General features: G+C 39.0%; 2 protein-coding genes across 5 annotated transcripts in view; one reads left to right on the forward strand and one right to left on the reverse strand.

Moving 5' to 3' along the window:
• Positions 1–9,156, reverse strand: part of LOC143027738 (pyruvate dehydrogenase phosphatase regulatory subunit, mitochondrial) — a 59,547-nt gene extending 50,391 nt beyond the window's left edge. For all 4 annotated transcript variants that reach the window (XR_012966635.1, XM_076189241.1, XM_076189240.1 and 1 more), the window contains exon 1: positions 9,046–9,156. Coding sequence is in view for 3 of the 4 variants with exons in the window: in XM_076189241.1 (XP_076045356.1) it covers positions 9,046–9,068 (23 nt within the window). In the remaining variant the exon portion in view is untranslated. The remainder of the gene's footprint in view (positions 1–9,045) is intronic.
• A 69-nt stretch (positions 9,157–9,225) lies between these two features.
• On the forward strand, positions 9,226–23,799 carry Nup44A (nuclear pore complex protein Nup44A). Its single transcript, XM_076189242.1, has 7 exons — positions 9,226–9,476; positions 18,990–19,146; positions 20,156–20,295; positions 20,598–20,710; positions 21,141–21,371; positions 21,551–21,708; positions 23,547–23,799. Exons 1-7 carry the CDS (start codon positions 9,366–9,368, stop codon positions 23,696–23,698), a joined length of 1,062 nt encoding a protein of 353 aa, XP_076045357.1. The 5' UTR covers positions 9,226–9,365; the 3' UTR covers positions 23,699–23,799.
• Positions 23,800–27,614: the final 3,815 nt, after the last annotated feature.

Here is a 27,614-nt window from a genome sequence, read left to right on the forward strand (position 1 = left end):
CACCTTCACAGCAACAATCAACATGGCTTCAGGAAGGATCCTACCTGTCCAAACTTCTAGCACACCAGGACTAAGTCTTGCATAGTCTGGCCGAGGGCAAGAACGTAGATGTCATGTTTCTAGACTTTGCCAAGGCATTTGACAAGGTAGATCACAGCATACTACTACATAAGATAAAAGGCCTTGGTATATCAGGAAAACTTGGCCTCTGGATCCAAGACTTTCTTACAGGTTGATACCAAACAGTAGGGGTGGATTGATGCAAGTCACAAGAGGCAGAGGAGGTTAGTGAGGTCATGCAGGGATCTATTCTGGGCCCCCTTCTGTTCCTGTTGCACATGATGGACATCAGTGAGGGAGTAAGTGATTCCTTCCTTACAATATTCACCAAGAACACTACCATGAGTCACTACACCACAATTATAAAGAACAATTACAAGTAGCGACCAGTAAGGTGGAAGAGTCAGTCAAAGAAATAGACCTCATTGAAATAAAAAATAAATGGAAAAAAGAACAGGAAAATAAAAAAAATATCCTTTAGAGAAATATTACTAAAACAGATGGAGGAAAATACAAAAGAAACAGTTATGAAAATAATTAAAGCAAAGGAAAATTGGGCAAGAGATACAGTTGACAAAGGTATGTTCATCGTGGTCCATGGTATCCAGGAAAAACATGATATGTATAGATACCAGAGAGAAAAGGAGGAGAAGGAAATAGCTAAAGAAATTTTGAAAAAAAAAAAAAAAAAAAAAAAAAATACAGGATGAAGGACAAAATTTCGATAAAGAAATTTATGAAATCCACAGGCAAGGCAAATATTCAAAAGAAAAACAACATAGACCGCTGAAAATAAAACTAATAACTCAAATGATAGCAGAGGAGATATTATCGAAAGCAGTTAGATTGGCAAACAGCGAGAAATTCAAACATATATGGATACAAAAAGAAATGAGTGATGAGGAAAAAGAGGAAGACAAAGCTCTCAGAATTGAAGCCAATGATAGAAATGAGAAAAGAACAGATGGAAAAGAACAATTTTTTTGGAGAGTGCTGGACTTGAGACTGAAAAAATGGTACATCGAAAAAATGGAAACTTAAACCAAAAAAGAAAGGATAATATGAAACTAAAAGTAGCATACACAAATATCAACAGCATGATCTCTGGAATCAATGAACTAAATGACTATCTAGAAATGGAAAAACCTGACATCATGGGAACTGTGGAGACAAAACTCAACGGAACTATATCAACAAGTATAGTGGGACAAGGTCTATACAACCACTGGGTGAAAAATAGAACAGACAAGCAGGGAGGTGTCATGATATTGACCAAAAAGGGTCTAAATGTGACAAAGATAAATGAAGGCCAAGGCAATGTAGAATTAATTATGATCAAAATTGTAAACAAAAAGATGAAAAGCAGAAAATTTGTAGCAGTGTATGTACCACCAAAAACACAGGCTTGGTCGGATAGATAGCAAACATTCTAAATTACTGGAAGACACAATGAATGTGCTAAATGAGTTACTGAAAGAGGGTGGAAACATAGTAATCATGGGCGATTTTAATGCAAAGGATATAATCTGGGAAGAAATGATAGTAAAAGGGGGAGATCATTGGAGCAACATCCTACTAGATATGACCATCGAATACACCCTAACACAATGGGTTAAGGAAAATACTAGATATAGAAACAATGAGGAACCATCAAAACTAGACTTAATATTAACTTCTGAACCAGATATTGTGAACAAAATGGAGTATAAAACACCAATTGGAAAGAGTGACCATATACTAATAGAGTTTGAATTAAAAGAACAGAACAATGTAGGTAGGAATGATAAGCATAGAGAAGGAAGATTAATGTACAACAAAACGGATTTTGAAAAACTAATAAAAAAAATTCCAAAACACTAACTGGGACAATTCTCTAAAGAGGAAACAAAGATGGAAGACAAATGGAACGTATTCAAAGAAAAGCACAAGGAAGGAATTGACAAATATATACCAAAAAAGAAACAGAAAGAGATTTATATAAAGTGTTGGTATAACAAAAGGTGCAGTGAGGCTAGAGACAGAAGTGAAAAAGACTAGAAAAGATGGGGAAAAAAAAAAAAAAAAACATCCAAATGGCAAACATATACAAAACTTAGGAACGAATATGTGAATATATGCAGGAAAGAAAAAAGAAATTATGAAAAAGATATTATAGACAAATGTAAGGATCAACCTAAACTCTTTTACAGATATATAAATGAAAAACTAAAGGATAAACATGAAATAGTGAAATTGCGTGGAGATAAAGAATATACTGTATAGACAACACAGAAATGGCAGAAGTCATAAGAACATAAGAATAAAGGAGACTGCAAGAGACCATAAGGCCTACACTAGGCAGCTCCGTATCCATCACCACCTGTCATCCCCATCCATAAAGTTGTCTAATCGTTTTTTAAAACAACTGATAGTTTCAGCGCTTACTACATGGTTACTAAGTTTATTCCATTCATCAACCACCCTATTAGTAAACCAATTCTTGCCTATTTCCTTCTTAAATCTAAATTTGTCCAGTTTATACCCATTACTGCGAGTCCTGCCCTGTTGTTTTATTATGATGACCTTGTTTGCTTCACCTTTGTTATAGCCTTTGATCCACTTGAACACTTCTATTAGATCACCCTGCACTCTGCGTCTTTCCAGAGAGTGTAAGTTTAGGTGCCTAAGCCTCTCTTCGTAAGGCAAATTTCCGAGTCCATGTATCATTTTGGTCATTCTTCTCTGTACTGATTCTACTGAATTTATGTCCATTTTGTAGGACGGAGACCAAAACTGTACCGCATTTCAGGTCGGTTTTTACAATTGAGAGCTCACAATTTTGGGAAGATAGAAAACAAGAAAGATCATCCAAATGGAAAGAAATAAAGGTAACACAAAAAGAAATAAGAGATCAAATAAAAAACCTAGATGTCAGGAAATCGCATGGACCAGATGGAATTGCAAATTGGATACTGAAAGAGTGTATAGATGAACTGACAGACAAACTATACAAGATAATAGACTTCTCACTCAAAGAAGGAAAGGTACCGCAAGATTGGAAAGATGCAAACATAGTACATGAGGAAATAGGGAAGATCCTACAAATTTCAGACTGGTATCCCTTACAAGCACAGTAGCAAAAATATTTGAAAAAGTCATCAGAAATAAATGGACCAAACACTTGGAAGAAAATAAAATAGTAAACCCAAAACAATTTGGCTTTAGAAGTGGAAGATTGTGTACCACAAACCTAATTTTCTTTTACTCAAGATTAATTGAGATGATATGAGAAAGAGATGGCCAGGCAGATTGTGCCTTCTTGGGTTTGCAGAAGGCATTTCATAAGGTACTACATAAAAAATTAATAAGAAAAACTGAAATAATAGGAGGAATACAAGGTAAGCTGCCGAAATGGATGAAGGACTTCTTAATTGGAAGAAAAATGAGAGTGGTACTTAGAGACAAAAATTCAAACTGGGAAGATGTGAAAAGTGGCATCCCGCAAGGCTCTGTATTGACCCCTTTAATGTTCACCATATATATAAATGATATGGATGAGGGAGTAAATTGTTACATGAACTTCTTTGCTGATGATGCCAAATTACTCAAGAGAGTAAAAACGGAAGAAGATTGTAGATCGCTACAAGAAGACGTACACAAAATATGGGAATGGAGTCAGAAATGCGAGATGAACTTCAACATTAAGAAATGTAGCATAATGGAATTTGGAAAAAGCAAAAATAGAGTATCGGGTCAATATAAAATTGGAAACAAAGAAGTAAAAAAAGTCAATTCAGAAAGGGACCTGAAGCAATCATCTTAAGTGACTTGACACCTGATAAACATGTCAATAAATTATTTGGAGATACTTTTAACTTACTAAGATCAATGAAAGTGGCATTCAACTACATAGATGAGAAGATGGTTAAAAAAATAGTGGTTACATTGATAAGACCTAAACTAGAATATGCCACAACATTGTGGGCACCCAGCACAAAAAAGAACATAAGAAAATTAGGAAGAATCCAAAGAGCAGTGACAAAAATGGCACCTACACTGTCAAATAAATCTGACATACGAACAAAGATTGGAGAAACTACATCTGTCAACACTGGAACAGAGAAGAGAGAGAGGTGATTTATTGACCATTTACAGAATTATGAAAGGGATGGAAATTCTCAATAGAGATGACTTACTAAAGTGGGACAGAAGAGAAACAAGAGGACATGAAAAGAAACTAAAGGACACTTATAGAAGAAACCTGAAAAAGAATAGCTTCCCACATTGAGTGATTGATATCTGGAACAAACTAAACGGAGAAACAGTGAATGCCAAAACTATACACAATTTTAAGAATAAACTGGATATGGAGAGGTACGAAAATGGGTCACTATGAGCATAGCTCTCATCCTGTAAAATACAACTAAGTAGGTAAATACTGTTCAGAAGAAGTGTCCTGCCTCCAACAAGACCTGGATGTGATGTAAGCTTGAGCAGCTACAAGTAATATACACTTCAATAAGGAAAAATTTGAAATGTTGTGGGATGGACACAATCATAAAATAAAAGAGAAAACAATACTATACAGTATGCAGAAGTAGGGCAAGAAATCACAGCCACAACACACATCAAAGGCCTGGGATTGCACCTCATCGAGTAATGCTCATTCCAGCACCACATAGGAGAGACTGCCAAGAAAGCCAAGATGATGGCTGGCTGGGTGCTGAAAACCTTCACCAGTAGAGAACCAGACACTGTGGACTCTATGGAAGGCCCTGGTACAGCCACTGCTAGATTATTGCAGCCAGTTATGGTCACCCCACAGGACAGGAGACATACAGTAGCTACAGGAAGTATAGAGGTCTTTCACCAAGAAAATTCAGGGCATGGAAGACCTCAGTTACTGGAACAGACTGCAAAAAATGGGCCTATGCTCCCAACAGTGCAAGAAAGACAGGTATCAGGCCATCTACATCTGGAAAGTCGTAGAGAGACAGGTGCCTGACCCAACAGCCCAAGACCTACAACCCTGTCATCAACTTTCCAGATGCAACTGTGTGTTGAGGCTTTCTGTATTCATTTAACTACCAATGACCAAGAATAGGTACATCTACAAGTCACAATTGCATTCAGGTCATCACCCAGCCTGAAAACAGTATCAAAAAAGTCTGAGGTCATGAGATATGGCACCAACCAAGAAATTAAAGATAACACTGAACTGTACACAGAAAGAGGAATGACAATCACACCCAAAGCACATGTAAAATGTCTGGGTATGTATCTAGGTGATGATGCCACTTTCCAGCACCTCATCACGGAGACCTGAAAAGGGCACGGGGGATGGTCAGCTGGGTATTATGGACTTTCTCCTCAAGAGAGGCAGAGGTAATGCTAACCTTTTGGAAGGTGCTAATTCAACCTATCCTGGACTACTGTAGCCAGCTCTGGTCTCCACTTAAACAAGGAGACATCCAGAGGCTTGAGGCTGTCCAAAGAAATTACACCAGGCATATTAGAGGGATGAAGGATCTCAATTATTGGGATCACTTGAAAGCACTGGGACTCTACTCCCAACAAAGGAGGAGAGAAAGGTATAGGGCCATCTACACATGGAAAATCCTGGAGGGCCTTGTTCCTAACCCCACGCCCTCAACAATCAAGTCATACTACAGGGTAAGGCACGGACGCAAGTATGAGAGACAAACGCTCCCACCAAGAGCTCCAGAGAGGGTTAAGACCTTACTGGCATCCAGCCTGGGTAACGAGGGTCCAAAATTTTTCAACACTCTTCCAAAAGAAGTGAGAGAGAGAACCAACTGCCTGGTGGATAGCTTCAAGCATGTGCTGGACAGATTTCTATGGAAGGTGCCAGATGAGCTCCCAGTGCCAAGTTACACCACCATCAGAAGGTCGTCTTCTTACTTACTTACTTACTTAGTGAAGTTCTGAGGTCGATCCTCACAGCCGTAGTGGACTACCGCTGCTGCCAGTCCTGTTGTCCTTCCTTGCGAGGGTCAGTTGGTCTGGTAGTGTGTTTTGAGAGAACCTACTTATGGCAGTGTAGCCTGGCACTGGAGGCTCGTCTGGTACCTTCCGCAGGAACCTGTCCAGTGCATGTTTGAAGCTGTCCACCGAGCATTTAGTTTTCTCTCTCACCTCCTTTGGGAGGGCGTTGAAGATTTTAGGACCCTCATGGCCTAGGCTGGTTGCCAGTAGGGTCTTAATCCTCACCGGGGCTCTTGATGGGAGAGTTTGTCTCTCACATTTACGCCCATGCCTTATACTGTGGTATGGCTTGATTGTAGAGGGCGTGGGGTCCGGAACAAGTCCCTCAAGGATTTTCCATGTGTAAATGGCCCTGTATCTTTCTCTCCTCCTCTGTTGAGAGTATAGGCCTAGTGCTCCCAGGCGATCCCAATAGTTGAGATCTTGCATCCCTTTGATGCACCTGGTGTAGTTCCGTTGGACAGCTTCAAGCATCTGGATGTCTCCGCGTTTGTGTGGTGACCAGAGTTGGCTACAATAGTCCAGTATCGGTTGGATAAGTGACTTCTAGAGGGTAAGCATCACTTGAACCTCTCTTGAGGAGAAGGTCCTTAGGACCCAGCTGGCCATCCCTCTTGCTCTATTTACTGAGTGCATGATGTGGTGTTGGAAAGTGGCATCATCACTTAAGTGAATGCCCAGGCTTTTCACATGGGCTTTTGGTGTGATTTTCATACCTCTCTCCGTGTGCAGCTCAGTGTCGTCTTTAATGCCTTGATTTGTGCCATATCTCAAGACCTCGAACTTCTCATCGTTGAATTGCATGTTGCTGTTGTTGGCCCATGCATAAACTGAGTTGAGATCGTCTTGTAGATGTTGCACATCCCCACTTTCTCGCACAGCATGGCTGATGTGGGTGTCGTCGGCAAAAGACAGGAGGGTTGAGTCCACCCTACTATTTATGTCATTCATATGGACAAGGAATAGGAGGGGGCCAAGCACAGATCCTTGTGGTACTCCGCTTATTACCTTGGATTCGGTTGACTTCACACCATCGACTGCGACTGCTTGTGTACGGTCTGTCAGAAAGTTGAAGAGCCAGACTCCTAGCTTCCCCGAGATTCCTAGATCCCTTGCCTTATGGAGGAGGACACCATGGTCCACCTTGTCGAAGGCTTTAGCAAAGTCTAGGAATACTACGTCAACATTTCTCCCCTCCGACAGGTTCCGAAGTAGCCAGTCATAGTGTGCCAGTAGGTTAGAAAGGCATGATCGACCTTTCCTGAAGCCATGTTGATTCTCTTTGATGAGGTTATTCACCTCAAGGTAGGTGAACAGCTTGTCCCTTACACATTTCTCAATTACTTTGACAATATGTGATGTAAGGGCGACAGGTCGATAATTTTTTGGCAAGGTCCGGTCTCCTCCTTTATATATTGGGCTTATGATGGCTTGTTTGAGCAGTGCCGGGATCTCTCCGTTGTCAAAGGAGGCTAGCCACAACATATGTATTGGAGCTGCCAAGACCTCGCAGCATTTTAGGAGTAGGATTGCTGGTACACCGTCTGGTCCTGCTGCCGAGTTACTCCTAAGCTCCTTTATCGCCTTTTTGATGTCCTGTTCAGTCACTCGAATGTTGGTAAGCTGGTTCAGGTTCTTGGGCGTCTGGTTGAAGAAGGTTGTGGGATCAAGGATTTCCTTCTGTGTCTTAGGTATGCTGAACACACTGTTATATTGGTGTGCCAGTATCTGGCAGGTTTCCTTTGGGGCATCTGTTATATTGCCTTGTTCTGTCACTAGGGGCCCAATCTGTGACTTGGTTTTGAGGAACTTCTTACAGTAGCTGTAGAAGAATTTCGGGTTGTGCCTTATGTTTTCTATAGCTTGGTGTTCCTCTGTTCTTCTCTGCTCCTCGTGTGAGTGTTTAATTTTCTGCTCTATGTCCTCTATTTTTGAGGAGATTATGAGCCTTTGGATCTCATTGGTATTGTTAATGAGTTTTAGATTGAGGTTGGCACGTTTTCGCATAAGGATTTTTCTGTCTCGCGGGATGGAGTATCTGCGATCCTTTTTGTTGCTTTTCCTTGGCACATAAGCAGTGCACATCTCCAGCAGAATCCTCAATAGTGTGTTGAGAGTGGTGTTAGGATCAGATCCCTGCAGTTCCAGTTTCCAGTCTATCTTCCTGAGGTCTTGTTGTAATTGATCCCAGTCTACCTTTTGACTGAAGAAGTTGAAGCTGGCGAAAGGTGTCATGTTCGGAGGAGTCATGGAATCCTGCGGTGTCTTACTTTTGATGTAAGTTGTGTTGATGTAAACTATATTGTGGTCAGAGAAGATTGTTTTCTCTGACCTGCAATTGCTGACCGACTGGCCCTTGTGAGGAGGGACAGCAGGATTGGCAGCAGCGGTAAATAACTACAGCTGTAAGGACAGACCTCGGAACTTTTCCAAGAAAACCAAGTAAGCAAGTAAACACTAAAAGGGCCTAGCCATAGGCATAGAAGCAAGCTGCCCCAGATTATCACTCAGGAGACACTGAACACCTCATCCTACAGGCTACACTGCCCCACTCTAGCCTTATCTAGATAACAACATAACATCTCTTCGCTGAGTGATTTATGGGCTAATCCAGTGGCTGTTAATTATTGCCTACAAGCCATAGCATAGGACAGGTCTACTAAAAGGATCGGGGGTAATGGATTGATTGAGGAACTTAGTATTTGCAAGTAATGACAGATTAAGATATGTCATGAAATATACCCTTTACTTTTTCTATGGAGGTAACTCCCCCTTCAGAACCCCTATTCGAGGTCTGTGCGGTTTATTTATTCACCTATAAAATTATCTATTTCCTGTGGAAAGTAAGTAAACAAACCTTGACAAGAATCGTTTGATAATTCTAAATACTAAGTAAATAACACATTATAAAGCATTTGATGAAATATGCTTATATTAACCTTTGAGTAAGTATTTTATATTCAGTATAATATCTTATCTCATGTAAAACATAGAAAATACCTTGGACATTTAACAGCCAACATCTTCTCCTGGCGATGTAAATAAACCTCGCCAATCGTATGCGAGTACTATTTCTTGCTCTACGGTTTCGAGTGTGTTTACCAATTATACACCTCAATCTTCCTGGTTGGACTCAACATTGACCAATCACAGTAAAGAGACTTCCTTCTCTTTCACTTTATAAACAGAAAAGACTAACTGTTTAAAGTTAGAGTGTGAACATTTACAGTTTTGTGGCGCCCGTGAGGATTCCTTATCTCTACGGGTGTTTAGGCAACATTTTAATTTGTGGTTAACAGTTAAAGTAAACGAATATTGCAATGTTTAAGGCTAAAACCATAAATGCAGAGCACAAAGATCTAGTGCATGATGTGGCCTTTGACTTCTATGGGCGGAGAATGGCAACATGTTCCAGCGACCAGAGCGTTAAGGTAGATATTAGTGGACTATGCAATTTTCATTGCACAGTAGTTTTAAATAACTCCGTTATTTTCTGTATACATTAATTATAAAACCTATCGTCGGCAATCTGTAACTTAACGCAGCACTATCACTACTGTTTCTGGCACTTTTAGTTAGGGTAGCTAGGTCAACATACATGTAGGTACCCCCACAAAATTTTCAAAAAAAAATTAACCCTTATCTTATTGTTGCATATGAAAGACAACTATATGAGAAACAAAATGCTTTTTAAATTTTTGAAATAGCTTGAAAAATAAGGGAGATACGATTTTTTGAATTATTTTCTTAGCCCGCATTTTTGGCTCGACTTTACCATAACAAAGTGTTAGAATTAAGGGTGGTAATTTGTAAAGATTTCGGTAAAGAAATACACATTAACTCTAAACCACTGGTCCAATTTTATTAAAATTCGGAATACTTGGGTTTTATGGATCAACAAATCACATGAGCATGTCAAAAACAAAGTGAGACATCTCCATCATACCATATTTGCCTTTTCATGGCAACCATGAAGCTGTCGCTAAACGCCGACCGAAGTCGACCGACGCCGACCAAAACCACACAATCACGGTTTTTGCTCAAATGCATAATTTATATATAAAAAATAGCACATGGTTGCATTATTTGACCTATTTTCTTTAAAATGGATAATTTCCACGTAAAATGATCGAAGAGAAGTTACGTTTTTATCCTCTGAAAAATTATCAGCCGGCAACCAACGCCGACGAAACCCAAACAATGACGTTGGTTGCCGGTTGATAATTTTGTAGAGGATAAAAACGTAACTTCTCTTCGATCATTCTACATGGAAATCACACATTTTAAAGAAAATAGGTCAAATAATGCAACCATATGCTATTTTTTATATATAAATTATGCATTTGAGCAAAAACCGTCATTGTGTGTTTTTGGTCGTCAATGGTAATAGTAAACAAAATCGAACGCGAACTGGACGCATCAGATTCATGGGTGATATAGCTAAATTCCGGGGCTTTTAGCTCAAACATGCAAAAGTCAATTTTCTTAAGCTTCTCAATTCTGGGAGAAAATAGGTTGAAAAACTTGTTTATGTAACTTAAAATTATGTGTAGACATTCTTTACCTTAATATTTTTACTCGGAAAACTATGTTGCCGAGTTTGAAAACCAAATTTCCGTTTAAGTCGCTGAAAAATTGTTTCTATTTCAAGAATTAGCCTTACACTTGCAAAACAACAAGGTAATTTGAATATCTTGCGCATGCGCAAAGCGCGGGAAGCATTCAAATTGAACTAAACAAAAAATAGTGGGCCGCAACATTTGGCCATGAAAACAACACAAGATCGACAGTGGCGCCGCGCGCGGATTCCGGGGTACCTATATACATGAAAATCAAAACGGAATTCCTGATATTTGAGCTGAAGCTGTTCTCATAGGATGCAGAAAGTTCAAAGTCGCTATGAGTGCAATGCAATTTGAATTGTCGGTAAATTTTTAGTTTCGACCATGAGCATGGGCGCAATATAGCAATAGAAAATTAATTATTAATTTTGTAAATTATGATGTGTCAACATAATATGCAATTTTGCGAGTGGAAACAAAAAACAAAAGAGGTGCTAAAACAGATTTCGTAAGTAACGAAGTTGTGCAGGATGAATGGTACGCCATGTTTGTTATGATAGATGCTGACATCGAAGAAATGAAAGGATGATAAATTCGTCTAACCTAAACTAACCTAACCTAACCTTTGTTTAATAAATCATAACCTGCAAATTAAATGTCATCCGGCTCGTCCTCGTTGTCGTCGTCGTGAGAGACGTTGGCGGGCTTTTCAACCACTCTCTCAGCTTGCGGGGTATACAAAGTTCTTGCAGCTTGAAGGAATGCATGTATCTCCGCTCCATAACATTCCTTCAAGAAAATGTACCTGGCGAGGTACTGTCAGAAGTATCGAGGCCGTCAATTGACAGACGACAAGATGGCATCCCAATCCTATGCAACCGACTTCATTCATTAACATATTTGCTTACAGTAAGGTATTTTTTATTTTCATTTCTACCCACAAAATTGCATATTATGTTGATACATTTTAATTTACAAAATTGATAAGTAATTTTCTATTGCTATATTGCACCCATGGTCGAAACTAAAAAAAAATACCAAATTGTCTATCTAGCTGTCCTATTTCCCGAGATATTGCATTTTAAAGGGTATTAAATTAGGCCTATTTTGTCCCAGGAAATCGGGCCAAAACGTGTGGTCTCACTAATCGCCGACCAAAGCCAACCAAACCCAAACAATGATGGTTTTTACTCAAATGCACAATTTTATATAAAAATATAGCATATGGTTGCATTATTTGACCTATTTTCTTTAAAATGTGTGATTAGCCTTCGACAAAGTGGACCACGGTGTCCTCCTCCACAAGGCAAGGGATCTAGGAATCTCAGGGAAGCTAGGAGTCTGGCTTCACAACTTTCTGACAGACCATACACAAACAGTCGCCGTTGATGGTGTGAAGTCCATTGAATCAAAGGTAATAAGCAGAGTACCACAAGGATCTGTACTCGGCCCCCTCTTCTTCCTAATCCATATGAATAACATAAATAAGAGTGTGGACACAACCCCCCTATCTTTTGCCGATAATACCCACATCAGCCATGCAGTGTGGGAAAGTGGGGATGTGCAACATCTACAAGATGATCTCAACTCAGTTTGTGCATGGGCCAACGACAGCAACATGCGATTCAACGAAGAGAAGTTTGAGGTCTTGAGATATGGCACAAACCAAGGCATTAAAGATAACACTGAACTGCACACGGAGAGAGGTATGAAAATCACACCCAAACCCCATGTAAAAAGCCTGGGCATTCAGTTAAGTGATGATGCCACTTTTCAGCACCACATCATGCAGTCAGTGAAAAGAGCAAGAGAGATAGCCAGCTGGGTACTAAGGACTTTCTCCTCAAGAAAGGTTCAAGTGATGCTTACCCTCTGGAAGGTGCTTATTTAACTGATCCTGGACTATTGTAGCCAACTCTGGTCGCCACACAAATGCGGAGACATCCAGGTGCTTGAAGCTATCCAAAGGAACTACACCAGACATATCAAAGGGATGCAAGATCCCAACTATTGGGATCGCCTGGGAGCACTAGGTCTATACTCTCAACAAAGGAGGAGAGAAAGATACAGGGCCATTTACACATGGAAAATCCTAGAGGGACTTGTTCCAGACCCCACACCCTCAACAATCAAGCCATACCAGTGTAAGACATGGGCGTAAGTGTGAAGAGACAAACTCTCCCATCAAGAGCCCCGGAAAGGATTAAGACCCTACTGGCAACCAGCCTAGGCTATGAGGGTCCAAAAATCTTCAACGCCCTCCCAAAAGAAGTGAGAGAGAAAACCAAATGCTCGGTGGACAGCTTCAAACATGCACTGGAGAGGTTTCTGCGGAAGGTGCCAGACAAGCCTCCAGTGCCAGGCTACACCACCAACAGTAGGTTTTCTCCAAACTCAATACCAGACCAACTAGCCCTCTCGAGGAGGGACAACAGGACTGGCAGCAGCGGTAGTCCACTATGGCTGTGAGGATTGACCTCGGAACTTCACTAAGTAGACTAAGTAAGTTTCCATGTAATTTGATCAAAGAGAAGTTACATTTTTATCCTCTGCAAAATTACCGACCACAGCTACGAATACCGTCCAACTCACTAATAGCCGACCAAACCCGAACAAGAACGGCTTTTGCTGAAATGCACGATTTTATATAAAAAATTAGCATATGGTTGCATTATTTGACCTATTTTCTTTAAAATTTGTGATTTCCATGTAATTTGATTGAAGATAAGTTACGTTTTTATCCTCTGCAAAATTACCGACTACAGCTACAAATACCGTCCGACTCACTAATAGCCAACCAACGCCGACCAAACCCCAACAAGGGCAGTTTTTGCTGAAAGGCACTATTTTATATAAAAAATTAGCATATGGTTGCATTATTCGACCTATTTTCTTTAAAATGTGTGATTTTCATGTAATTTGATCAAAGAGAAGTTATGTTTTTATCCTCTGCAAAATTACGTACCAGAGCTACGATTCATCCAGCCCGCCATCTATGATCACTGGTGGTATGGCTCAAACTTCACTCTATTAAGTTTCTTACTATTGTGTTATTAGTGTAATAGATTGCATATAGTTCAATTATTTGAAGTATTTTCTTTCAAATGCATGATTTTCATGTAATTTGATCAAAGAGAAGTTATGTTTTAGCCTCTGCAATATGACCGACCACAGCTATGAATACCATGACAAATTAGCATATGGTCGCATTATTTGAACTATTTTCTTTAAAATGTGTGATTTTCATGTAATTTGATGAAAGAGAAGTTACGTTTTTATCCTCTGCAAAATTAACGACCACAGCTACGAATAGTGTTAAATTACATGAAAATCACACATTTTAAAGAAAATAGTTGAAGTAATTCAACTATATGCAATCTATTACACTAATAACACAATAGTAGGAAACTTAATAGAGTGTAGTTTGATCCATACCACCAGTGATCACAGATGGCAGGCTGGACGAATTGTAGCTGTGGTCTGTAATATTACAGAGGATAAAAACATAACTTTTCTTTGATCAAATTACATGAAAATCACACATTTTAAAGAAAATAGTTCAAATTATTCAACTATAAGTCTATTACACTAATAACATAATAGTAAGAAACTTAATAGAGTGAAGTTTGATCCATACCACCAGTGATCATAGATAAGATGGCGGGCCAATTGCAATCTTTCAGGAAGTTTGTATCCTTTATGCCAAACTTCTCACTATACGGCCCCAGGAATGACATATCAACAAGTACAGTTATTCACACAATGTTCAATAGCAAGATATAACTGGATTATAATACCTTACACTAGGGTAGAGTACCAGTACACGTCTGCATTGGCGGTCCGCAATGCGTTTGATGTTATCCGATAATCTGACCCGATAGAGAAAAAAAACTAATTAGTACTTCCAATTTCTCAGCTGCTCTTCCGTAACACCCTGCCTTTGTTTTGGTATTAGAATAATCTGCGAGACTAGTAGTTTTGATTTATTTTGGTCTGTTGCCAATTTAGTGGATATTTTAGCTAATTTTTCATACTGAAACATAAACAAATTTTCAATTTGCTACTGAATGCAGGCCACCATGCTTATCTTATGTTTTTATGCACCGACATGTAACTCATGATGTGATTGGTTGAAATTTACTACGATCGTAGTAAATACACTCGCATGACATTTTTATTAATTAAATATCCCGCGGTATGTAAATTTGGGCATTTGAATGGCGTGCACTTAAAATGATGCGCTATTGTGGTTGTCATCGGCAGTGGCACCTCTGGTGTTTGACCTAGCTAGTTAGGGTTTTGGTAAATAAAGATGACAGTATAAACTATAATAGTATAATTATTTACATGATTTATTTTATTCTGTTTGATGGGTTTATCATCCTACCAGGGCTCAGGCCAACATGTGTCCACCTCCAGTTTTCCTCAGCCTTCACTAAGCCTAAGGAGTTTTGCCTGTCTGGATGTCTAGGTGTGTTTTTCAGTTTGGCCAGGTCCTAGGATGTTCAATGTATCCAGCTGGTGTTTGAAAGAATCCGCTGAACAACCCTTTTTATCTCAAACCTCTCTTGGGGTACAGTTGAAGAGTCTGGTAGCTATCTGAAGCTGTTATACTGCAATGATCCAGCTATGCCATGCTGAACAGTATTGACAACGCAGCTTCTGCCTCTGCATTCAAACACTTGTGACATTATAGCGTTTGTTATATTTGACACTTTTTTCTCCATTATTTTCCATAGAAATATTATGGTGTACCTATCCTGTCTTCTCCCCAAGGCAAATAGCAGAGATTCAGGACTTTAGCCTTTCTGAGTAACTCTGATCTTTTAAGTGCTCTATACTTTTAGTAAATTGTCTCTGGATTTTCTCTAACAGATTTATATTATTAGCACTGGTTGGACAGTATAAGGTATTTCCTGAGTGTTAACATTGTGTGCTTATCCTGGGTTTTAAATGTCCTTAGTATCTAGCCAGAAAGTTGATAACACTTTTTCATTTTGTAAAATGTGTGATATGTCAGTTTGCTGTAATAGGCATTGTTTTGTCTGAACTGAGATTTTGATAATCCCATCTAGGAGTTATTCATTATATCCTAACTACTCCAACTATGGCAAATGATAAGGTTTTTTTTTTTTTTTTTTTAGATTTACTATCAAAAGAACTAAAGTGCACACCTACATGACTTAGCAATAGAAAATTAAATGTACATTTTATATATCATAATACATCAATATCATATACATTTTTCTTGGAAATCAGTAACTGAAAAAGTTACTAAAAGTGATACACTAACAAATAGAACTGTGATGTCTGCTCGAGACTCTTTGTTGTGATAGATGGAAAGGTTGAAGAAATCAGAATAAGATATATTTGTCTAACCTAACTTGCATTTAGTAATGTGGTACTTATACTTTTAGAAGTCATCAAGATCGTTGCTGTCAGGGATGTTGATGTTCAGTTTTAGCATCTGATTGGACTGCGGGGTGTAGAGGAGTTTTGTAGCTTGAAGAAAAGCATGAAGCTTGCTCCATAGCACTGCTATAAATATGTAGCTTGGTGACATCAATTGGAGAGGGAGAACACCCAGTACACAACATCAATGCCATTGCCAAATTGACATTAATGGGAATGGACAGATGATAATTCTGCATCTCAAACCTATCATCACAACTTCATTCTGTAGTGTATTTACTTTTAGCAAGGTTTTTTGTTATTGATTTCTGCCAAGAAAAACGTGTATTACATTGTTGTATTAAATTATACAAAATCAATATTTAATTTTCTATTGTTATATTGTCTAAGTGTGCACTTCTAAAAAAAATACAAAAAAATGCATAAATGGAATGGTTAGGTACCTTTGGAATGGGCAAAAGTAGGTACATGTGGGTAAAATGGCCTTTGTCTTTGTTACATATCTAATTATGACATAGACAGGGGAATAAAACCACCAACTACTATGTGTTTGTTTAATTCCTTCCTTTATTTTGTTGACAGACATAATTATGTAACAAAGACAGTGACCAGTTTTACCCCATGTGCCTACTTTTGCCCCTTCCTATGGTAGATTTTTTAAGAAATGCACACCTATACAATATATCAATAGAAAATTAGATATTGATTTTGTAAATTTCAGTACATCAACTTAATATATGTATTTCTTGGCAGAAATCAATAACAAGAAAAACTTGCTTAAAGCAAGTGCACTACTGAACAGAACTGCAATGATAGGATCAAGACACCATGTTGTATTCTGTTCAGTCCTGTCAATATCAGTTTGACAATGGTATTGATGTTGTGCACCAGGTGTTGTCCCACTCTAAGTGACGTCACCACCCTACACATTTTTAAAACAGTGCTATGGAGCTGAGCTTCATGCTTTCCTTCAAGCTATGAAACCCCTCTATACTCCACAGTCCAATCGGATGCCAAAACTGGCCATCAATATCCCTCTGGGATTATAGATACCACATTAATAAATACAGGTTAGATTAGACAAATTTATTGCACTTTTATTTCTTCAATCTCCACATCTATCAAAACAAAGATGACACCTCAAGCAGTTGTCACAGCTCCATTTGTTAGTGTATTGCATTTAACAACTCCTTATTGATTTCCACCAAGTAAAATGTGCATTACAATGATGTATTATAATTTTTAAAATTAATATTTAACATTCAATTGCTATAGCATGTAGGTGTGCGCTTCTAAGAATTGATCAATGTTTTGAACAATAGTAGTCTCAGTTTTACCCTCTGCAAGAATAAGGACCCAAATCAAACAGGACTCCTATTCTTCAAAAGCTCCCTATTCAGTAAGCTTTTTGGAGCTTGGATGGTTATTTTATCCATCATACATATGTTTAAAAGAATTTCCACTTTATTTCAGTATCACCCAAACAAATTTTTCACTTTTTTTTTTTTTTTTTTTTTTTTTTTTTTTTTTTTTTTTTTCTTTAATTTTTCAACAGAATGGTTTCAACAGAATGGTTAGATTAGCTTAGAATATACTGGACAATGTAAGTTTCAGTTTTAATTATTCATGCTTGCACAATTCTGGAATTTTATTGAATTTCCATCTCTGCATAATTGGGTATTAATAAAGAAGTGCTAACCTACTTGATATATCAATATGAAATTAAATATTAATTTGGTAAATTAAAGTACATCAATGTAATATCTGTTTTTCATGATGGAAATCAATAACAAACCTTGCTTAAAGTGACTGACTAGCGACAACTTGGATGTTGGTGAGTGATGCTAGGTTTGTTTTTGTTTGTTGTCAAAGATAAACTAATGGAAGTCTAATAAATTGGTCTAGTGCAGTCTGATAACCTTTAGGGATTCTTAATGCATATACCATAGGAGGTTAGGTTTTGACCAAATATATTAGACTTCTGTTTGTTTGTCCTTGAAAACAAACAAGAACAAACATGGCATCTCGAATTTTGCCAACACCCGAGTTGTTGCTAGTGTATTGCTTATATCATTGTTTTTTTTTTCTGTTAAGAAAAATGTACAGCACCATGATGTATTATAATTTACAAATTAATGATTAATTTTTTATTGCTATATCATTTAGATGTGCACTTCTTTAGATTTACCCATTAATTGTTGCAAGTGATTAGTTCTTGAGAAATTTGTAAGGTTTTCATACTTGCAATGTAAATATTCCAAGTCCAATGGGGTCCTCTTTTTATCAAAGCAAGCAAATAATGCATGTAGAATGAACCATGCACACACATATATGACTGCAATCCACCCATGACAACTCCTTTGTCACTTTAGTAAGTTATGTAGTTTTGTTGTGCGGGTACTCTTGGTTTGGATAAACCAACTGGATATGAATATTATTGTCACTATTTCAGCTGATCAAGTTTGTACTTGCATAAATCTAATTTACATATCCAAGGATATATCCGATTAGTTTCTTGCCTTCTTGCATTTGCAAAGGACCTCCTCCTCCTCCTCCTCCTCCTCCTCCTCCTCCTCCTCCTCCTCCTCCTCCTCCTCCTCCTCCTCCTCCTCCTCCTCCTCCTCCTCCTCACACTTGCATATGAAAAAATTATTTGTTTGTGGAAGTTTAATATCTAGACTGTTAATAGGGAGCCATGGTTCTCCTGCAAGAGAGATTGGGGGCAACAGATTGATTGATTCTCGTTTAACTTTCTTTTCTGCATTCCCTCCACTGGCCTTTTCATCTCATCCCATCTTTTGTCTCTTCCTTCACTTTTTTTTTTTTTTTTTTTTTTTTTGCAACCCCCTTTGCCTATCTTTCATTTGTTTTTACAGCTCAGAGTATACTTGTACAAAAATTAGAATTTTTAAACTTAGACACTTTACCTTTTTTTATCATCATATACATATCATTATTGTCCTCAATCAGATTTGGGACTTGAATGAAGATGAGGAATGGGTTTGCACATATTCCTGGAAGACCCACAGTGGATCAGTGTGGAAGATAACGTGGGCACATCCAGAATTTGGACAGATAATTGCTACCTGTTCATTTGACAGAACTGCAGCAGTTTTGGAAGAAGTCAGTGAGTATAAGCATTTTGTAAATCATTATTTTATTGTAAAAATGAAAGTAGCTACTGCCTACAGCAGCATTATAATGCTGTAGGAAATGATTTTTAACATGGTAAGTATATTTATGCATTGATCCTAATTACCTGTAGTAAGTATAAATATTGTTGATAATTATTTGCACAGCTTTCTTTGCTTATGCTTTTATGTTTGTCAGCCTGATCTCACTGGTAAATGGTCCTCCTCTCATCCTACCACAATAATACTTTTATTATTATCTACTATCTCTCTTGTCAGTATTTCTATACTCATAAATACCTCTATCACTTCCACACCTTCCCTTTCCTCTCTTTTGCTATCCCATTACCTTATTAAATTGGACTTCTTCCTCCTCATGTATCCTTAGTCACCTTTTCTGTTCTTGTTTGATTTCTCTTATGTTTTTCCTCGTTCTCCTTGGCATTCTCCTGAAGCTAATCTCTCTCCTTTAACTAGTCAGAATCACCAGTCAACTTGTCATTTCTCTCTTGGTTTTCTTTTGAATTTCCCAACCCATGTAATTGGTATTCTAAATCTTCTACTCTTGCTCCGTGGGTTGTTTGTTAATTGCACTCATATGTTGTTCTGACCTTGCTATGTGTTCCACTGTTATCAGTAATTTGATCACTGTGGTCATTCATGTTGTTGGCTCATCTGCATAACATCTTGATAATTTTTCTGTAATCAATATCCTGTTCCTGTTCAGTAACGGTACCAATATTGCTACCATCTCCTCCAGAGTTTTGACTGATGGCTTCATTTACCTTTCAAATTTTGTTTTTTCTTCTTTCTATTTTAGTCTAACATACTAAATAATTTTCCAATTCTTCACTTGACAACACCCCATGTCTCTCTAACTACTGTATTCACTTTTCAATTAATTCTATTTTCACAGTAGGAGTGGGGAGACCTTTTTCCCACACTGGCCATCAACCACATTGCAGTTATCTCTTATTAAGACACTGAAAAAAAAATACATTGCAGTTGGAGATTCTGGTCACGGGATCCAAAGTACATGGATTAAACGGGCATCTCTAGTTGACTCACGAACATCAGTTACAGATGTAAAGTTTGCTCCTAAGTTCCTTGGATTACAGCTGGCAACATGTTCAGCAGATGGAGGGGTAAGTGATTCTAACAGCATTGTATGGTTTAGATTTCGGGCTGCATTTTATGTAATTTATTTCTTCATTTGTTTTTCTGTGCACATAAGGCTTTACAAAACTTTTTGCATTTGAAATGATAACAATCTCTAAGTATTTTCATACATTTATATGAAATTGAAAATTTGGTATATCTGATTTACATAAGAAAAATAGTCAGAAATAGGTGCTTGTCATAGCAGGGTGAATTATCCTTGAACATTCATACATTACCAGTGTGATAGGTGAAGTCCATGTATAATTAACTTGGTCTGACATTTTAGATACGTATCTATGAAGCCCCAGATGTAATGAATTTGAGCCAGTGGTCACTTCAGTATGAAATAAATGCAAAGTTACCCTGCTCTTGCATATCTTGGAATCCATCACCATCTAGGTAAGCTCTCAAAAATTGATGATTAATAATTTAATTGGCTTTTAAGTTTTGTATAGAATTTCAGGGTTATGGTCTACATTCACTACATAAAAATCTGTCACAAGGGAGTTAGCCAGTCAAGATATGCACCAACTCCACACCCGTTAGGATAGATGTGAGGAGGATGAAGGGTGCATAAAAGTGAAATCATTAAAAAAGATTTTGCCATCAACTTTAACTATTTTTATACTTTCAATTATATAAAGAAAGGGTACTAGTATCCCATAGTTGATTGATTTATCTGAAATTAGGATATGATTACTAATAACACATTTGGTCCCTTTCTTCTTGTGGAATAAAAACATACTGTACGAGAAATATGTTCTTAAAGATTTATAGCCCAAGATGGAATTTAACTAACTTTGTCTTATTATGCATATTTTGTTCAAAGGCTGCATCCTCCCCTCATTGCCGTTGGTAGTGATGACCCAAGTTCCTCTGGGGGTAAGGTGTTCATCTACGAGTTTTCTGAAAATCTTCGCAAATGGAATCTGGTCGAAACTGTGATGACAGTAATTGAACCAGTACATGACATAATGTTTGCACCAAATTTAGGTCGTTCATACCACATCCTAGGAATTGCAACAAAGGATGTCAAGATCATTACTTTGAAACCTTTAAGGTAATTTCTTTTCTTCACGTGGGAATTTTCTCTTTTCAAAGATTTGCTATTTTATCTGTGTGCCACATTTATTAAATATTTTTTATAATGCCTGAAGTATGTATGTAGTGAAATACTTCATCATTGAAGTAGGAAATTCCTTCCTTAATATACTTAATGCATTTGTGGTGCTGTTATAGACAAGATGAGCAGAACCAAAGTAGCCTTACCAGGTTTGAGGTACGGCAGGCAGGACAGTTTGATGATCATAGTTCAACAGTCTGGAGGGTGTGCTGGAATGTGTTAGGAACAATCTTGGCTTCTTCAGGAGATGACGGATGTGTACGCTTATGGAAAGGTAAAGTTAAAGGTTCTAGTTGATGGGTAATTGGAGAATTATGTTACTACTTATTTCGATGCAGCCCAAAGGGATTTCTCCCCATCATCTCTATTTAACGCATAAGGGTATTGAGAGGGGAAGGGGTTGCCAATTAAGTGAAGCAGCCCAGCTGTGAATGCAGTGTCTTGCTGCATTGCTTCTGACCTGGGCAGTGGGCAAGAGTCATGGATGACCCTTCATCCAAAAAGAGCTAAGATGAGAGGGAGTGTGTGCCTTTGTCTTGGGTACTTCCCTTATGAGGTGAAAGAAGCCCTTGTTATATAGATAAATAGTACTCTATGGTAAGCTCCCTCCCACCTCATTCAAACAAGAAGAAATCCCTCTGGGTTGTGTCAGTTTCTTGTTCATTTCAAACCCCTCTCCACTCACACCTATATCTTACCATCTCCCTTCTCTGCTTGACAGACATTTCCTTTGTATCCACGGCCCCCCATCACCCAGTCCATTCCATTCTTGGTCTTCCCCTGAAGTTCATTCCACTCACCTGTCTTCCACACTTTTTTGGTAATCTTTTTTCATTCACTCTTTCCAAATGCCCAAACTATACCAGTATTCTTTGATCATCCCTATCTTCCAGCTCTCTCTCCTTCACAACTCTGATTGCCTCCACATTTCTCACTCTATCCATCCTTGTAACCCCCACCATACTTCTAAAACACTTCATCTGAAATATATTTAGGCTCCTCCTTTATACATACATATACCAAGGGCTCCCCCCCTCCCCCCTTACAAGGGAGGTACCCAAAATCAAAGGCATAAATCCACTCCCACTCATTTCATCCCCACATACTCCACTCCCTTTCATCACCCCTCCCTCTTTTCTTGGCTCCTCCTGGATGACTGGTCATCCCTGCATCTTGCTCCCACTGCCTTGGGTCAGAGGCAATGTAGAAAGATACAACACATCCACAGGAAGGCTGTTTCATTTAATCGGTGAAACCCCCCTCCATCCCCTCATGCAGAAAAAGAGATGGGGAGAAATCTTCAGGCTGTCAAAATATTATTCACACATATTCCCTCACCCCCCATCCACATCCTTCTGTGCATCACAGTATCATCCATACACAACCATTCTCCACTTTTTAATCCTCCAAGGCATTTACTTGCTTCTCTCAATCTACATTCTACCTCTATGCCTCCCTTTCCCACCATATTCACCCCCAAGTATCTAAAGCTATCCACTTCCTCCAATCTCTCCCTTAATACACACTCCCAACTTGCTGCCATTTTCTCTCCTTGTACATCTCATCACCTCACCCATATTTATCTTTACTTCTTTCACACACATCCCCAAAATCCATCACTTACTTCCTTAATCCCTCCTTTGATCCTGCTTCATGTGCAGTGTTGTCGGCTTATTGCCCATTTTTCTCCATTTTCTTTAACCAACTCCAATCTCTGGCCCATTACTCTTGCAATTACCTCTCACCACCCCATTCATATATAGATTGAACAGCAATGGTGACATGACACATCCATGGCAATGTCCCACCTTTACCTCAAACCACTCATTCTCTCCATTTATTTTCTAATAATCTAACTTCTCCGTTAAATTCTAAGTCTGCTAAATGCACACTCACCTTTTCATACAGTCTTCCCTTTACATTCATTCCTAGATACCCATTTCTCAATATTTTTCATTACTTCCCAAGACAATTTACTTGTTTCCCTTACTTTTAGTTGTATAAAATCTTCTTTATTGTAAGGCCACCCCATATAAGAGGAAAAGGGCCTTTTGATATGTGTTATTGGACTAATTATTATTGTTATTACATTGAACCATTCATTGTTTTCAGCTAACTACATGGGTATATGGAAATGTGTATCTGTCATGAAGGGGGACAGTATTAGTGATTGTGGGAACAGTAGTGCCCTTTCCAGTGTGGGTACCTCACGTTACTTGAAACCAGCACCTGCTGGTCTTCCTGGACATTCTCCTTGGCATTGAAGAATAAACCTTGTATGAATTTAATTTTTATAGGGAAGTATGATACTTCCATTTATTTGAAAATAAAATTGTTATATGTAATAAAATGAAAAACTTTAAAAGGATTTTATTTGCTCCTTAGTAGTGCAAGATAGAGGTTAGGGGACAGTGAAGGAAAAGTGATATTCTTATTGTTGTGCATCATCTACCAGAGCAGAGATGATGAACTTTGCTCTGTAGACATTTGGTCAGACTTCCAGGTCTTAAACCTCACCATTCTATATACATACATATTGGTTGCATGTTATTGTGGGGTTAAAAGCTGCTAAGTAGCATGCAGCTGATATTTTAGGATCTATATGGGGTACCCCTACAGACCAGAGCCACATTTCTTGTCTGTGGTAGAGGAAATCTCTTTTCACTGAGAAATGATGATGCTTTATTATACTGCGACTGTCCCTCTGTTATGCTGTCCCCCACTCTAGTTACTGTCCTGTACCACTTCTCTGAATATTCATTTTCTTATTTAGCCAAACCCTGTGCTGTGGAAAAAAAATACTGCCACCAAGTATTTCCACTTGTATAAGGCAACAAAAATAGGGCTAGGCATCCTTCTCCCTGTAGCCCCAAAGGGGACATTCAAAAAAAAAAGTATAGGCATAAGTCTGGGAGGAGTTTTCCAACCAGTAACCTAAGGTTTGGGTCTTTTAATAAGCGTGGATGTGGTACAGATGACAGTAAGAGGGAAGAGATAGTATGTTTGTGAGAAGAAAGATGGATGTCTTGGCATTGAGTAAAACTAAGTTGAAAGGGAGGGGCGAGTTTGAGTCTGGGAGGATCTTGGGAGTGAAGAGAGGACAAGGAAGAGAAGGGATGGCTATACTTGTAATTGAAGATATAGGTAAGAGTGTGCTGGAGTGGAAGGAGGTTTCTTCAAGGTTAATGTGGATGAAGGTGAAACTGGGAAGGAAGATGTGGGTTTTTGTAAGTGCATATTGGCCTGGTAGTGAGAAGAGTAGAGGAAAGGGAGGTTTTTTGGATAGATTTAAATGAGTGCATAAAGGGTTTAGGGAGAAATGTCAATGTAGTGGCATTGGGAGACTTATATGCTAGGGTAGGAAATGAACCAATAGATGGAGTGGTTGACAAGTGTGGAGTGCCAGGAAAAAATTGTAGTAGAGAGTTCATGGAGATGTGCCTAGAGAGTTGATGATAGCAAATACAGTGTTTAGGAAGAAAATAAAGCATAAGTACACATGGGAGAGGGTGGTAGAGTGTTAATAGACTATAGTGGTAATCAGGAGAATAAAAGGAAGAGTTAAGGATCTATGTGTTCCAAGGGGAGAGAGTGGGGGAATATCTGATCACTTTTTAGTGGAAAGAAAGTTGAGAGTGGAGGATAGATGGAGAAAGAGGAAAAGGACAGAAGGTAGGGAGGTGCTGAGAGTAAACTGCTTAGATGAGAAAGACAAGAAGTACAAGAAGCTGAGAGAGGAGTAGGAGTGAAGGATAGAGTAGAACTAGGAGTGGAGAAGGAATGGGGATGGTTCAAGGAGGGAGTCGCAAGGTGTGCATAGTGTGTGTAACAAGGAGCATGGGAGGAAATAGAAGAAAGGGTAGTGAGTGGTGGGATGAAGCAAAGAAGGTTGTAGAAGAGAAGCAAGCTTTCACAGATTGGTTACAAAATAGGATGAGAGAATCATGAGAGGTACAAAGAAAAGGGAAGTAAAGCATAAGATAAAGGAGGCAAAGAGGAGAGCATGTGTGAAATAGTTAAGAGTACGACAGAAAATTTTGAAGGTAATAATATGTTTTGGAAAGAAATTACAAGAGGAAGAGGAGATGAATTGAGTAGATGAAAAGTTAAAAGGTACAGGTGGGGAGATGATGGATGACACAGCAGTAAGAGGAAGATGGAGAGAATATTTTAGGAGTTGCTAAATGTGAAGGAGGATAGGGAGGGAAAGGTAGTTGCTGTGGAAGTGCTAAGAAAATGACCATGATGGATGAAGAAAATGGAGGAGAAATGAGGAAAGATGAAGTGAAGGCAGTTAAGATGATGAGAGCAGGTAAGGCACCTGGGTTGGATGGATGTCATGCAAGATGTCTAAAAAAAGGAGGTACAGTCATGGTGGACTGGCTGGTGAGGTGGTTTAATGTTTATTTAAGAAAGGGTAAAGTGCCAGAGGGCTGGAGGAGTGCCTGTATAGTTCCACTTTACAAGGAAAAAGGGGACAAATGTGAGTATAGTTTGTTAACTGTTGGGAAGGCTTGTGGGAGGGTCTTGATTGAGAGGATTAGGAAAGGAACAGAGGGAGTAATTGGTGAGGAACAGTGTGGGTTTAGGACAGGTAGGGGTTGCATGGATCAGATTTTTATGGTAAGACTAAGATATGTGAGAAAGCTTTAGGAAAAGGTAAGGATGTTTTTTGGGCCTTTATGGATTTGGAAAAAACTTATGACAGGGTAGGCAGGAAGGCACTGTGAGAGGTTTTGCAGCTATATCAGATAGGAGGAATGCTGTTAAGAGCAGTTGAGAGTTTTACGAGAGTAGTAAAGTTTGCATTAGAATCAGAAATGGAGAGTGAGTGGTTTGAAGTAAAGGTTGGACTTGCCAGGGATGTGTGATGTTGCCTTGGCTGTTCAACTTATACATGGATGGGGTGGTGTGAGAGGTAAATACAAGGGTAATGGGTTGGGAATTGGAGATGGTTAAAGAAAATTGAGAAATGTGAGAGATATGCCAGTTATTGTTAGCTGATGACACTGCGCTTGTGGCAGGATCAGAGGAGGGACTGAAGAAGTTGGTGACAGAGTTTGGGAATGTATGTGAAAGAAGGAAGTTGAAGATAAATGTGGGTAAAAGTAAGGTGATGAGATGTACAAAGGGAGAAAGTGGCAACAGGCTGGAAGTGAGTATTAAGGGAGAGGGACTAGAAGTGGATAGTTTTAGATACTTTGGTGTAAATGTGGTGGGAAAGGGAGGAGTGGAGGTGGAGAAGCAAGTAAATGCCTTGGGGGATTAAAAAGTGTAATGAGAAATAGACATTAGGAATAGATGCTAAGAGGAGATTGTATGAAGGAGTGATTGTGCCAACAGCACTGTACAGGGCAGAAACATGGAACATACGAGATGAGGTGCCTGAGAATTATGATAGGGGTTACTAGTCTGGATAGTATGAGAAACAGGAAGGTGAGGAGAAGAATGGAGTTGAGAGACAGGGTTGATGAAAGAGTATTGGGATGGTTTGGACACATGGAAAGAATAAGTAAAGAAAGATTAGTAAAAGGTGTAGAAGGCAGAGGTAGGAGTGAACATAGGGAGCAATCAAGGATAAGATGGATGATGATGATATGGTTTAACGTCACACACTCCCCCCCTATCGGGAGGCTAGGATGGTGCCCCTCACAGAGGGCTTTGTAGCGTGGAATTTAATGAACAACTTTGCCAGTGGCAGGATTCAAACTGCCCTCACCTCAACCTTCGCCACAAGTAACAACGCCCTAACCCGCTCAGCCAGCGAGCTTCAAATGGATAGATGGGGTAAAAGGGGCACTGGGAAAAATGGGAATGTCTGTTGAGGAAGGGAGAAAACAGAACATAGGGGTGAGTGGAGAATGGTTGTGTATGGATGATGCATGGAAGGGAGTGGGTGGGGGATGGGAAGTTGAAGTAAATGTGTGAATGATGTTTTGAGGCAGCCCGAAGGGATTTCTCCCCATCTCTTTTTCTGCATGAGGGGATGGAGAGGGGAGATTGCTGATTAGATGAAGCAACCTTGCTGTGGATGTGCTGTGTCTTGCTACATTGCCTCTGACCCAGGGCAGTGGGCAAGATGGAGGGATGACCCATCATCCAGGAGGAGCCAAATTAGAAGGAGGGAGTTATGTGAATGGGAGTGGAGTATGTGGGTATTGAATGGGTGGGAGTGAATTT

The sequence above is a fragment of the Oratosquilla oratoria genome, chromosome 8 (genome assembly GCF_046742065.1).
Source record: "Oratosquilla oratoria isolate Oo_2021 chromosome 8, ASM4674206v1, whole genome shotgun sequence".
NCBI classification, from domain to species: Eukaryota; Metazoa; Arthropoda; class Malacostraca; order Stomatopoda; family Squillidae; genus Oratosquilla; species Oratosquilla oratoria.